General features: G+C 41.8%; 1 protein-coding gene and 1 long non-coding RNA gene across 2 annotated transcripts; one reads left to right on the top strand and one right to left on the bottom strand.

Moving 5' to 3' along the window:
• The first annotated feature begins 1,945 nt into the window (after positions 1 to 1,945).
• Positions 1,946 to 5,004, top strand: LOC109777805 (phosphatidate cytidylyltransferase 1-like). Its single transcript, XM_073506591.1, has 8 exons — positions 1,946 to 2,151; positions 2,480 to 2,636; positions 2,802 to 2,849; positions 2,949 to 3,035; positions 3,407 to 3,514; positions 4,164 to 4,292; positions 4,391 to 4,447; positions 4,885 to 5,004. The coding sequence occupies exons 1-8, from the start codon at positions 1,946 to 1,948 to the stop codon at positions 4,987 to 4,989; spliced, it is 897 nt and encodes a 298-aa protein (XP_073362692.1). The 3' UTR covers positions 4,990 to 5,004.
• Positions 5,005 to 9,919: 4,915 nt separating this feature from the next.
• On the bottom strand, positions 9,920 to 12,199 carry LOC109777804 (uncharacterized). The gene is made up of 2 exons (XR_005769551.3): positions 11,174 to 12,199; positions 9,920 to 11,074 (listed from the first exon to the last, which is right to left on the bottom strand). It is a non-coding gene; the product is annotated as an uncharacterized lncRNA (long non-coding RNA).
• Between the last annotated feature and the right edge of the window lie 2,847 nt (positions 12,200 to 15,046).

The raw sequence follows: 15,046 nt of genomic DNA, 5'->3' as shown, positions 1-15,046 counted from the left end.
GGGGACATGACGAGGAGTCTCGAAATGGCCAAGACGTAAAGTTCGATATATTGGACGACTATATTCGGACTTCGGAAAGGTTCCGAGTGATTCGGGTATTTATCGGAGTACCGGAGAGTTACGGGAATTCGCCGGGGAGAAGTATTGGGCCTTATTGGGCCATACGGGAATAGAGGAGAGAGGCCAAAAGGAAGGAGGCGCGCACCCCTCTGGTCCGAATTGGACAAGGGGTGCAGCCCCCTTTTCCTTCTCCCTCTCCCCCTCTTTCCTTCTCTCCTACCCCAACAAGGAAAGGAGGAGTCCTACTCCCGGTGGGAGTAGGACTCCCCCCTTGGCGCGCCCTCCTCCTTGGCCGGCCGCCTCCCCCCTTCCTCCTTTATATACGGGGGCAGGGGGCACCCCAAAGAGACAACAATTGATCTCTTGATCTCTTAGCCGTGTGCGGTGCCCCCCTCCACCATAATCCACATCGATTATATCGTAGCGGTGCTTAGGTGAAGCCCTGTGTCGGTAGAACATCATCATCGTCACCACGCCGTCGTGCTGACGAAACTCTCCCTCAACACTCGGCTGGATCGGAGTTCGAGGGACGTCATCGGGCTGAACGTGTGCTGAACTCGGAGGTGCCGTGCGTTCGGTACTTGTTCGGTCGGATCGTGAAGACGTACGACTACATCAACCGCGTTGTGCTAACGCTTCCTCTTTTGGTCTACGAGGGTACGTGGACAACACTCTCCCCTCTCGTTGCTATGCATCACCATGATCTTGCGTGTGCGTAGGAAAATTTTGAAATTACTACGTTCCCCAACAGACCGGCGGTCCAGATCTCGCAGCTAGGATTTACAACCTCCCAACCGCGAGGATGTATACCATTATCCACCCCTCAGACAGCCCTCCGGGAGGCAGTCGGACAGTCCCCCGGACGGTGTCGCGGACAGCCCTTCAGGAGGACCTTCGAAACTCGGACGGTCACTCGGATAGCCCTTCGGGAGGACCTTCGAAACTCGGACGGTCACACGGACAGCCCTTCGTGAGGCACTCTCGAACTAAGAACGAAACTACGATCTCTCTACAGAGTTGCACACATACGGTGTCATCTATCCGGCAGGGCTTCGCTGTCCAGAACTAGTTCCCACCGAAACCCAGACAACCTTTCGGCTCTATGAAACTATTTCGCGAGGAGGGAGAGAGAAGCCAGACAAGTCAAATGGCATGTGTATGTGAGAAGGGATGAAGGTTTGGGCAGCCCCCCACCTCCTATTTATAGGAAAACCAAGGGGTAGGATGGGTATTCAAAATACCAAAAGTGCCCCCACTTTATGTCATACACAAAGGGTATAAAAGGGAAAGAGGGTGCCATGTGGAGCTCCATGGAGGAGCTCCATCCTTGGCCAGCCACTCCTTAGAGGCCCCCCATGTGGGGCTTCCTTGGCCCCCAAGCCCTTCTAGAAGCCTTTTGGAAAATATCCCAAAAGGTGGTTTTCCAAAAATATCCAAAAAGCACTTTCACTATTCACAACAACATTTTTCAGCGTCCGTTCGAACTGAAAATATTTATGTGGGCTTAGAACATTTACAGTACCAACTAAAATAATTTTCAACGCGTTCCAAAACAATTCTGGATTAGTGATTTTCATGTGCGAAAAGCATCTGAAGCGGTTCCGGCAGCTCCGGAACATTTCCGGTTTTCATCTCGGAAAATTCCAGAATGATTCTGGTACCCTCCAAGAATTATGAGGCATGTGACGAAACCAATTTGACTTAATGATATCCCCTGAAAAAACTTTTCAGTTTTACCGGTACTCTTCCGGTGACCTCTCTCTTCGAAACTTTTCCGCTGTCTCCGAAAACTTTTTCCGGAGACTTTCTCTCAGACTTCCTATCTAGTTTCAGCAGATAGATGATCCTTAAGCGTGTGACCCTATAGGTTCGGTGATGTATAGACATGACCAGGAACCCCTTCCGATCAATGATCATCGGAGCCGTGGACAACCATATTGACCCCTATACCCACACGAATATTCGAGTGAACCTCCAGTTGCCGTGTTCTATTCCTGTTGCTTCGCGATATGTTACAAATACCCGAGGTGAGACATGTTGGCCTCCCCGTGGATCAACAACTTATCCACTATGCCAGTTACCTCGTTACCGGTATTGTTCTCTTTTGTCTTTACCGTGTTCCGGCATCCCTGTGATCAAATCACCCTGAGTCTGGCCAGACGATGATGGATACCGTAACACTGTAACACCCTGAGTCTATGCATGTTGCTGTTTGATATCTGTGCTTTGCTATATCTGTTTTTTATTTTATCGGACATAAGTTAAGCTACATTGTGACAATAGCACATTGATAAGTAATATATACTGTTGAAAAATTGCCTAATTTGGTTCTATGCATGTTAATTAAGCGAGTAACTATTGATATTTTAGCCTGTGCATTTGACAAACTCCATACATCTTCAATGCTATGCTTGTACAGGTTTCTTCTACCTGCTTCACTCATTGTGATCAATGACATTGCTGCCTATTTATTTCGGTTCTTTCTCGGGAGAACACCATTGATCAAGCTATCTCCAAAGAAAACATGGGAAGGCTTTATTGGTGCATCAGTGACAACCATCATCTCTGCTTTCCTGGTGAGATGGAAGCCCTGGTTTATGCACTTGAGAGATTACTAGTACCTTCGAGGGCTTGAATCTGTAAATAATAATTTATGTTACGCATTTGATGCACAAAATGATTTCGGATGCTTCATTTGTAATTCTTTATAATAGCATTATTCACTTTCACTTCTTTTGCAGTTAGCGAATGTAATGGGTCGCTTCCAGTGGTTTACATGTCCAAGAAAGGTAACTTATTATTTCTTTCAGAATGTGACTATTAGTTGTATTAGCAAACTGGTGTACTGTTGATTTTATTCTTAGTTTGTATTTTGGTAATATTTTTAGGACCTGTCAACAGGGTGGCTTCAGTGTGATCCTGGCCCTATGTTTAAGCCAGAGCATTATTATCTGGGAGATTGGGCACCAAATTGGGTAAGAAGAAAGATATCCTTTTCAATTTGTTAGTTTTAATACTATTTTCTCTAGTATATAGGCTGGCATAAGCATAAAGCTCAAATTTCTAAGCCCCCTCCCTCGCAACTGTTGCCTGAGTCCAAAAAACAAACCTCGACTCCAAAACCGTCTGGTTGATAATCCTCACTCTTCAGCAAGACAAGGCACATTATCCCCCTTGATCAATTTACTCTAGCTGTCCTTTGTGGCTAGTGTGGCGTTTTGACATGCAAGTGGTTTTGTACGACATGTCAACCAATCAGCAGAATCAGCAAATAACCATAAACGATGGTGGGACTACGTGATGTCTCGAAACTTCTTTCCTCTGTGTCTTTCGTTCTCCATGGCAGCAGCCAGTCATATGCAGAGCACGGCAGAAGCAGCGACAAGAAAGAATCTGGAGAAGGTCCTGCATCCAGATGGTGTTTAGTCTCTCAGGAGTTATAGAGTTATCTGTGGTAATAGTTGGTGTCCATGACATGTTAGTCTCAGTCTTGTGTCAGTTGAAGATTAGAAGTGATATTACTGGTATTCTATGGTATAGATTCCTCTTGATAATTGGAAAGGGTCAACACTGTGTTTGACAATCAAGAAAAAGTATGCCACGTATTTGCTATTTCTCAGTCCATATAGGCCTCAGCCGTATCTGTCTTCCTCCCAACAGTAATTATCCAGATGTGGAAATGTGAACCAAGGTTAATAACAGGGCACTTGTTATGGCTGCTGATGTGTCTGACAAGCAGCATTTTACATTAGGGAAGTTTAACATGTAGGTGCCATGTTAATTAAAACCACGGGGCGTTTGGGTAAGGTCAAATCTAGTGCTTGAATGACCAATGAAGATGTTTATCCCATATTGTTCCTTGAAGGGTCAAGACAAGCATAATCAAGTCATTTACATGTGACCAAGTGCTCAGCTGAACCAACACACTATTCTTTTTCCGTATCCACCAAATCCGCCCTGCTTGATGAATTAATGCTACTTCATCATGATAATTGATCTATTTACTTTTCTTAGTTGTTTCCTTGCTTGTTTTGTACCATCTTTACAAAGTTTATGGATCTTTTAGTCATGAACTTTATCTGATTACTTGTGTCTCTTGACAGTTTCCATGGAAAGAAGTGTTCCTAATGCCTGTGCAGTGGCATGCTTTAGCCCTTGGTTTGTTTGCATCAATAATTGCACCATTCGGTGGATTTTTTGCAAGTGGCTTCAAGAGGGCTTTTAAAATAAAGGTGTGTACTGGTTCATTATCGTTGCTGTCTCTCGGAATACTAAAGTATGGAAACTATACAGTTTTTACTTCCATTATTAACATCTTCGAATTTTATAGGATTTTGGCGACAGTATACCTGGGCATGGTGGAATCACTGACCGAATGGACTGTCAAGTAAGTCACCACAAAGAACATATACATGCTGGCTATGAAACATATATATGCATATACCTTAACATTTTGGTGCTACTTCTACCTTAATTTTTGAGGAGTAATTCAATTGTGAACAAACTTATTGACGTAAATGTCTAAGAATTACTGAGAAGACTTGATTATGCAAAGTTGAATGGACTTGTTTATGATTCGGTATATATCATATATTCCTGGCCTGTGCAGTTTAGCTGAAAATAACAATTGTTCTCGTACATATCCCCCAGATGGTTATGGCAGTTTTTGCATACATATACCACCAATCGTTCATCTCGCCCCACAATTTCTCTGTTGACGCAATCTTGGATCAGCTCCATATCTACAGCACCTTGTTGGTTTTCGTTCCATTCATCGTGGTTCTCATCCATTCATGGCCTACTATATTTCTTTTGCAAACACAGATCTTAAGAAACCTGACGTATGAGGAGCAGAGGAACTTGTATGAGCAACTCGGGCAGATGCTAGGCAACTTATGCAAAGCTGATAAACTCGCTGCTTGCTTATGAAAATCAAAAAATACAATACAGTAGGCTGGCTGTGTATGTATTTGTTTGAGCGCTCAGCTTGGTACACCGTCATGAATGTAGCTCTAGATTCACCGTGTACAGCATCGTCGTCGGAGCTCCTCTGTACCCTTGTGAGTTGTGATGGGAGTGATGGTATCCCTGTCGAAAACATTGTACAGAATGAATGTATGGACTGTGGTTGATAGGGCTAACTAATTTAAGTAGGTGCTTGATTCCCCTGATGTCGATTGATTTAATTTATCCTCTGCACTAATTCTCTTTTTTCTTTTGTTATCGGAGATGGAGAAGTTATATTTATATTTGCGTAAATGGTCGCCTTGTGTTGTTTTGGATTGCATCACACTAGTAGAAAAAGGGCCTTTAGTCCCTGTCCCGGTTCTGGAACCGGGACTAAAGGGTCGTTACTAAAGCTTCTCCCTTTAGTCCCATTTTCCTTGTACCGGTACTAATGCCTCAAACCCCATTAGTACCGGTTGGTGGCTCGAACCAGGATTAAAGGTCTAACCTTTAGTACCGGTTGGTGCCACGAACCGGTACTAATGGGCATCGCACCCTTTAGTCCCGGTTCGTGGCACCAACCGGGACTAAAGGTCCCATTTGAACCGGGACTAATGCCTGTACGGTGCCCTAGCCACTCGAACCGGGACTAATGCTCACATTAGTCCCCGTTCGTAATGCAACCGGGATTAATGTTCTTTTCTGGCTGAACCAAAGCCCTATTTTCTACTAGTGTCAAATTAGAGTGAATTCCGGTTTTTAACCTTTATTTTGACATTTTTGACACTAATTACCCCATTTAGCGATATTTCATCCATTTTACCCTATTTAGCAAAAGTGTTGCCGTAATTTACCCTGTTTAAAATTTTGTGAGCATTCTAACCAGTGGGTTATAATTTTCAGGTCTAGCTGGCATGCTACGTCGGTGGGTTTTCCTGGTTATTTCTCTCATTGCTGAACCGGGCCATGTAGGGCACAACTTCTCCCGACCGGCTCGGCACGATGGAGGGCGCTCACATCACGTCCAACGCACAACGCCCGAGTCGGCCGCGCGCCACACTAGCCTCCAGGCGCTTCTAGCTTGTTTTGCCTGGCCCCAATCAATTGCATCGCCTGTCCAGGCTTCCGACCGAACACACCTATCAGGCTCGCTCGAACCTAGGGTTAGGTATTGTCAGGCATCGGCGATGGCAAGACCAACGGTGGCAGCGGTGGGTGTTGAGGGGCCGGCCGTGCGATTTCATACCTCCATGAGCAGGGCCTTATGGGCAGCGGCATGAAAGTAGGAAACGACCCCGTGGATTCCGATGGCTCCATCAAGCTCGCCGACATCGGGCTGGGCACGTCCATGTACGTGATCCGCTCCACTCAGTTCTTCTTACTTTGGACCGAGTTATATTGCCTCATTTAATTACCTTTGATGAACAACGTACAAGCTAGAAGCGACTGGACAGGCTTTCCTCCAGCGCTACATCCGATCGGTCGACCACGATGCCGTCGGTAGAACACCTGCGTAACCTGGGGATCGATGGAAGAACCTCTGATCGATAGATTGCAACACGCTAGTCTGGTGATAATAGAACGTGGTGTGTATATATAAACACTATTCTGATCACGGGATCAGAATATTATTCTGATCACAACCTGAAATTCCTTAAACAACCTGAACTTCTGTCTGTACGAACCCAACCTTCGGGCTATCTTCGCAACCGTGTCTCCCCGCGCGAATTATTCTGGTCAGTCGTGTTCTATGTGATGTAAGTGTAATCTGCAAACGGTTTTTTGCAACTAAATGCCCGTTTTAAATAGGAATCTCGCTCATTGGCGGATTTTGCTCTCGGGTCATGATGAACATGCATTTGTTGCAATTTTACTGCCTGAGTTGTTCGACCTGAACTTCCCCCAGTGCTAGGTTGAACTTCCGCAAACATTGCGCAAATGGGGCTTGTGATATACTGTTGGAAAGCTATGGACACGAGTACCATGACCCAAATTAAATTTTTGGCAAAATGTAAGCGGTTTAAGAGCAGTTTTGAAAACCGTTTTTATACAAAAAACGTGAATCGTATTTTTGATCGCATTTCTAAACCTTTTATCGGAATGAGGCAAATAATATGGCGTTGGAAAGCTGCTGCAAAACTGCTCCTTCCACATGTTGAAAGTTTTCTCTAATTCCCTATGGTTAAAGAGTAATTTTGGAAATCGAAAAAATTCGTAAACCGAACAGCCGAGTTCGTATTTTCCATGCCTCTTCTAAACAGCTAATTCAAATGAGGCAAATGATATGGCGTTGGAAAGCTTATGAAAATGCGCTACTTTTTCATGTTGAAAGTTTTTTCTAATTTTGCATGGTTTAAAAGTAATTTAGAAAACGGTACAAGTTCAACCGAGTTCATATTTTGGAGCTAAATTTCTAACCATACGTCCGAATGCAGCAAATGATATGGCCTTGGAAAGCCTGAGGTAATGCGAAACTTTTTGATATATATTGTTTATCGCAATTCCTTACGGTTTTTAGTCAATTCTGAAAATGGCTAAAAACATTTTTTGGCCGTAATTTCTAGAAACTTTATCGGAATGGGGCAAATAATATACTGTTGAAAAGCTACGAAAAATACAAAACTCTTTCATATAGATGGTTATCTCGGATTTCTAGCCGTTTTCAAGTAATTTTGAAATCAGCGAGATCATGTGTTCAACCTTTATCGCGAAACAGATTCTTCGAAAATGCACCGCGTGAAGAACTTGAACTTCTGTCTACTTGAACTTCACTCTGTTTTTCATGTGCTTTTTTTGCTCGTAGCTCTGCATCCACTCACCGGAATTGAGCAAGTGATATAGCGATGGAAAGCTGCTGTAAACACACAAATTTACCGTGTTGATCATTTTTTCATACTCGCGACGATTTTAAAGTTTTTCATCTGAAATTCATTCAGTGTAGTAGTTGAACTTCCTGCTGTTTTCATGTTGAACTTCGGTGACGTATTTTCGTTTGTAATTTTCTCATCCATTCGTCAGTGTTACACAAATGATATTCCTTATGTACAAAGCTCTCTCACAATATTTTTTTAACTTTCTCTGACCGAGGACTTGAACTTATAACAACAACAAAATTGAACCTTCCCTTTTCATTCATTTTTCTCATATTAAACACACACCATGTAGTACATGAACTTTTTCCATTTTTATAATTCATATTTTTTATTTTCTTTTTGAAATCAAATTGCTCCCAAAAAATAAACTAAACTTCTTTGTGGATTGAGAGAATTATTTTAAAACGCAAAAAAACAATTTCTTTTTTGTGTTTTCGAACATGGAAATACAAGGTGAACCTCTGTCACAAGAATTTTTTAACTTTCCGGAAAAGAGCACTTGAACTTCTTTCAACAAACCTATTAAGCTTTTATTTTTCCATACTTTTATTCTCACCTGAAATACATTCCTTGCAGTACTTGTACTTCTCGTTGTTTTCACTATGAACTTCTGTCCCTTTTTTGTGTATACATCAAATTACACGCAATTGAAGGTCGGACGTCATTTTTTGCCATTCTGGAAACAAAAAAAAAATCCAATTTTTAATTACAATTGAACTCCATTGTTAGTATAATTAGAACTTCTCGGTTTAACAGCGGAAATGAAATGCTCTGTTATTCTATTTTTTCATAAACTTCGAACTTCTCTGTTATTTTAATTTGAACTTCTTACTTTTATTATGTAGGAAAAAGTATGGTTTTTAAATAAGCATCAAACATTTAAAAAAAATTGAACTTCATACTTTTATTTTTCTATGAACGAAAAGAATTTGAGTTTTTCGTATACATTGAACTACTCCGTTACTTTAATTTGAACTTCTTGTTTTTATTTCTTTACTAACAAGGAAAATCTGAGTTTGTTTTAAATATTGAACTGCTCTATTTTTGTAATTTGGGCTTCTTAGTTTTGTAAGAAACATCGAACCGCTCCGTTATTTAAATTTGAACTTCTAGTTTTTTATAGAAATAAGGGACAAACTATTTTTACAAACTTTTGGAACTACTCTATTTTCTTATTTGACCTTCTTAGGTTTTTAAGAAACATTGAACTTCTTCGTAATTTAAATTTGTACCTCTAGTTTTTTTCTAGAAATGGGAAAAATACATTTTTTTGTATAATTGTTGAACTGATCGGCTTTTTATATTTGAACTTCTTGGTTTATTTCTAGTAAAGGGGAAAACCCCAGTTTTATAATAAACAATCGAACTACTCCGCTATTTTAATTTGAACTTCTATTTTTTAAATAAGTGTACATATTTTGCCTTTTCTCATTTTTTTGTTACTTTTCACTTTAGTTACATGATGTTTTAGAATGGAACATTTTTTACAACCTTGGATTCGCAAGGTTCAGTCGTCAGTTGATAGTTTTCGTGTGTTCAACTCTCTTTTTTTGGAACCACAAGGTGTGTTGTTTTTTTCGAAAACAGTTTTTTGAAGTATCAACGATAGAAACTATGAACATCCCACCCACAGAACGTATTTAGTACCCCCCCACACACACACAACACACACAACTGAAGTATATGTTTCTTTTAAATTTGTGAATTCCTACAACTGGCACACACACTGAACCTTCACGAGGATAAGGCTAAACTTCCTCATTTTTACAATGGACGCCGGAGCAGGAGCACATAGACACAACCCTGGGCACATTGTGCTTGAGAATTTCCATCCTGGGCACATGGTGCTTGAGAAGGAAACTGTAGAGGCGAGGAGAAATTTTCCAACCCGTGTCCCTCTAGCCCCAAGTTTATCTTTTTTGCAAATTACGTGTTCTTTTTACCACCCGTTACCTACTAGCTTTATCTCAAAAAGTAGCTGGTCATTTATGCACATGTTTGCAAATTCGCATACATGCCGATTAGAGAAACAACAAAACTACACCAAAAATACCACTTTTCACTATGAAAAAAGCTCCATTCTTACATGCCGAAGTCTTCACATGTACTTACAGAAAAACAACTCTAAAAAAGCTCCATTTTCTCATGGCAGTAGCACAACATCAGCTCTTACAGACATACAAGAACAGTTTGTAGGCAAACTTTTGTACCCTGTTGAACACAATGTAAGTAAAGCAAAAAATCACCTAAAAACTGAGACAAAATGCACCGTACAAGTGCAGAATAAACAGTTAAGAAGAAACTAGCCCCCCTTTGCTCACATGGGCGGAGTTGCACGGCCTGAGGTGGCAAAGTTGAACGGCCAGTGCGCTGCTCACCTCTTCTCTTCGCGATGAGTGCTTTTTGAACTCCTTCGGTAGTCGTACATGAACTTCTCGCGAACCAATATGTTCATAACATGAAAAACATCTCGCATGCACCAATAAACAAAACGGAGAACAAAATTCCTATGCATATATATCGCTAGGAGGTCAACTTGTACATATATTATTGAACTGGCAAAATTACTGTCAGCGAACCGCCTCACATTTAAATCAAGTCTGATGCTCATACAAAAAGAAACAATGAAGAAGTTAGTCTGTGAAGCAGACCATTAAACAGAGCAAACCATTAAGCTGCTTTTTTTACCCCACTAGGAGTTCTCTAGATAAAACCAAAAAGGATCTTATCCTTCTGAGCAATGAACATGCAATCCCAACTCACCATTTTTCTTTTCGTCTTCTTCCTTGTGTGCCCAAATCCCAAGATCTACTGCTGCTAGCAACTTTGTTTGTAAAATAAAATCAAAACCAAACATCAGCAGTTTGGCCTTCATAACGGGTTTGGCTGCAGTGCACTGAAAAAGCTCTCTGAATGTGCTAAAAAAAATCTCTCTGAACCTTGATTCCCTATTACCTATGAAATACATTCCTCCTAAAAACTATCGTGTGACTTGCTTCTGCAAAATAGGCCGAGCTGGTTCGTCATGGTGGTGACTGAAACACAAGACTCTATAGAAGCACACAAGAAGAATTAGCACTTCACGGTGTTGATGCATTTTGGAGAAGAAAACTCATTTTTTCCCAATACCGAAGTACCTGTGAAACTGAACAAACATATCACTACATCTAACTTTTTTGCACCTGCAAATACGTCTGAACTTCAGACAAGAAAGTAACTTAGAAGCAATACAGAAACTGGGCATAGTACAGTCGCAGGGAACAGCAGGTAAGCGAGATGGAGAGAGGATGGACCTGGGGGCGTCGATGTGCTAGGCAGCCACATGCCACAACGACTGGGCAGGCGGTGGTCCTGGTAGTAGCCACGATGGGTGGAGGAACTTGGCCGTGCCGGACGGCGGGTTGGATTGGAACCCAGACGACGTGGTGGACCTCGTTGGCCGGCGAAGTTGAACTGAGCGGCAGGGGAGGGGACAACCGGTCCTGCGGAGCGCGGTGGTGGGGCGCCGGCGGACGGGTCTCGCGCGACGGCGGGAAGATGTCGCCCGACGGCGGAGGGATCTCGCGCAGCGGCATGGGCGGCGGGATCTCGCGCGGCGGTGGGATCTCGCGTGGCAGCGCAGCAGCGGTAGGTGGCCGGAGTTAGGTGGAGGTGGGGTGGCGCGAGGGGATCGGTGACGCGGGTGGCTGTGCCAGCGGGTAAGGTGGGTCTCAGGACTGCGCGCGATAGAGAAGCCGGGGTCGGGTTTTTTTTCTTGTCGCTGCAGATTTCAGGAGTTCAGGAACAAGTCCACCGCGCCGACGGCAGTATGGGACACCTAGGTGCGCAGGCTTCTTGCATTTCCACCGTTTGATTGCATTTAGATGCGTATTATTGTGATAGGTATAGAAGGTAACTAGTCAATCCATTACTAATTGCCAATTCTTAAACAAGTAATATGGAAACAATTATAATGCATATCATAAATGGATGTCATTAAACACGCCATGCATGGTAACATATATCTTTAGAAGGAAAAAATACTACACATTAGATATATTACAAATTAGGTATATATGAATTCATCTGTTTAGTATGTACCCGTTAAATTTTTATACATATATACCCAGAATATTTAGTATGTATATATGATTTCATCTGTTTAGAATGTACCCGTTAAATTTTAATACACATATACCCAGAATATTTAGTACGTACACATTAGATTTTTATCTATGTATATACCCTGAATATTTAGTACGTATAGATTAGATTTTTATCTATGTATATACCCAGAATATTTAGTGTGTATCAATCAGATTAGATATGTACGGATTCATTTATTTATTACACACTCATTGATTTTTTAGTACGTATATACCCAGAATATTTAGTATGTAACACATTAGATTTTTTTATGTATATACCCAGAATATTTAATACATACCCACTAGATTAGGTACGTCTGGATTCACTTACTTAGTATGTATTGATTAGAGTTTTGTGTATGTATACACCCTAGAGTACTCAATATATTTTTCTTGTATATGCATACTCATCGTATTTACATACCTTGTCATTAAATTTATGAGTATATACCTCGATACAATAAATACATAGAATCATGTGTGGGTATATGTAACAAACATTCCTTAAACTAAAAATAATCATCAGTGGATGTATGTACGTTGGAAAAAAATCATGTCTGGGTATCAGCATGCATCATATATTCCTACAACTAAAACAATTTTTTATGATCGCATTTTATATTATTTGGTCACCTTAATTTGTATAGAAATATTAGCCATTAAAAAGTCCGACCCGGTCTATTTTTTTTAAAATACTAGATACCTTGAAACATAAAACTTTAGAAAAATGCATAAAAACATCCTTAATATACATACGAACCATAGGAACGACGTTTCGTATTATTTGTCATATTTGATACCTTAAGAAATAAGATTATATATACGTACCCTTTTTGTTTGGAAAGGAATCATACTAGGAAACCGTAGTATATTATTTTGTTGGAAAGCAATTATTGTCCATTTATGCTTGTAGTGCATGCAAACAAAATTTGGAAAGCCATGCACTACAAATATGACTTGCTATATTGCTACTTAGGTGCCTATATATATATATATATGACAAAATTTTCCTACTACCGAGTGTAGTTACTCCCACTTTTGTTTCATACGTTCTAGGTAGTATTTATCATATCAGATAGTATGTACGCGTAGTACGAAGTATATAAGAATATTTAGATAGTATATATACTACTTTTTTGGTAGTATGTATCATATTTTGTGCATACTCTATCTCAGGTACAAATATGTATGTATTTCACAAATACAATAAAACCATGAGCTCACTTGCAATTTTTTCATATAACTCACTTTGAAGTATCTTAAAAATGGTATATGAACATACTAAAAATAATAAAGTAGAGTATATACTATCACATGGTAGTATATGAGAAATGGGTGTAGCTACACCTGATAGTAGGATGCATTTTCCCTATATATATATTGTTAGATTTAATCTTGTTACAAATTTATGTTTAGATTGTTAGATTTAAGCTTAGAAGCAACATAATAAGTTTGGGCCAGCTGGACGAAGAGGGATGCAAGTCTGAGCTATTCCATGGGCACATGAAAATACATGACAAATCAGGAGAGCTGCTGGCTGGTTGAGGCACGGAGGACAAAGAATCGGCTCTATGCAAAGATCCCTCTTCGAAGACGTCAACGGCGGCAAGAGAAACAAGGATTGGTACTGATGCACGCGGCATTGCCGGAGTCGAGCCGGCATGAAGTTTGACCATGACGAGGGTAACAAGATTAGGGAGGTGATTGTTAGATTTAATCTTGTTACAAATTTATGTTTAGATTATTTTCCATGCACTGTCACGTTAGATTTGTTTCAGCTAGAGTCCTAGTCACGTAAGAGTGGTTTGCATGCATCATGATTGTACTGCATGTAAACTAGATGGGCCAGACGTGTGCTATGTTCACGCTGCGGCCAGGTCGTAGTTGTTAGGATTTTTATCGAGTCTTCCGATACGGTCCATTGTACGTGGGATGGCACGCACTCTAAGTGGATCATGGCGGAATTAGCGCTATTAGTCGATGGAATAAAAGGAAAGCAAAACAGAAAAGACGCAAGGTTACGCGTCGCCAAACTCCCGTCTCTCTGTGTGTCTTCGTCTACCTCTATCCAGTAGTGTTCATCAGAGAAATTCGGAGAGAGAGAGAGAGAGACCAGATCACGCCACAACACCAACAATTGGTATACAAAGCTTTAGGTTAGGGCCTTGGGCGTTTGGCGGCGGTGATCGGAGGAGTTTCGTCAGCGGCAATGGGAGATACGTCTCTGAAGAGTAGCGACGGGAAGAGCAGCAGCGGCGGCGGAAAGTACACGCCGCCGGCAGCCAGGAAGGTTGCTGCAGCAGACGGCGGTGCTGTCGTGCTCGCTACCCCGTTGAGAGCCATGAGTGTGCCCGTCCAGTATCCGATGCTGACGGACACGAACTACTCACTATGGGCTGCGAAGATGAAGGTCCTGATGAAGCCTTTGCGTGTTTGGTCCGCGATTGAAGGCTCCGATAAGTATGATCGAACTGCCTCTTCAGTTGTCGTGCATGCGCCTTCTTCACGCGATCCTCACCGAGGCGCGCACGCCGGATCATCTCCCACGCCTCACGCGCGGTGTCGCACTCCGCAACCTGCAACATCACGTGATCCGGAACGGATTGAGAGAGAGCGTATATATGAGGACTGCCTCCTGCCCTAGTCGGACATGTACATCGTGGTTTATTCCAATAATCATCAGGTTGTGCTCAGTTGATGGCAGGTTTGTGACGACCATGCGATCATTCAGGCCTGGCTGGTCGGGAGAAGCTAGGAGGACCGGTTCAACAGGGAGAAAAATAGACAGGAAAAAACCGTCGATGTGACATGCCAGCTAGGCCCGACAAGTGGGACCCGCCAGTTTGAACGGATACAAAATTTTAAACAGGGTGAATTGCGGTAACACTTTTGCTAAATGGGATAAAACGGATGAAATCCGGCTAAATGGGGTAACTAATGGCAAAAATGGGAAAATAAGGGGTAAAAACTGGAATTCACTCATCAAATTATATTGAGAGCGCACATGATGCTGCATCTGTCGGTTCTTTTGTCTCGTGT

The sequence above is a fragment of the Aegilops tauschii genome, chromosome 1 (genome assembly GCF_002575655.3).
Source record: "Aegilops tauschii subsp. strangulata cultivar AL8/78 chromosome 1, Aet v6.0, whole genome shotgun sequence".
Lineage (NCBI taxonomy): Eukaryota > Viridiplantae > Streptophyta > Magnoliopsida > Poales > Poaceae > Aegilops > Aegilops tauschii.
Note: the sequence above shows the minus strand (reverse complement) of the source record. Positions and strands in the feature narration are given on the sequence as shown.

What these genes read in the sequence shown, in the direction of transcription:
- LOC109777805 (XM_073506591.1), top strand. Translation starts at nt 1,946, where the DNA reads ATGACCAGGAACCCCTTCCGATCAATGATCATCGGAGCCGTGGACAAC. An exon ending in CCATCATCTCTGCTTTCCTG is followed by an intron (nt 2,637 to 2,801) that starts GTGAGATGGAAG and finishes CTTCTTTTGCAG; the next exon opens with TTAGCGAATGTAATGGGTCG. An exon ending in AGAGGGCTTTTAAAATAAAG is followed by an intron (nt 4,293 to 4,390) that starts GTGTGTACTGGT and finishes CGAATTTTATAG; the next exon opens with GATTTTGGCGACAGTATACC.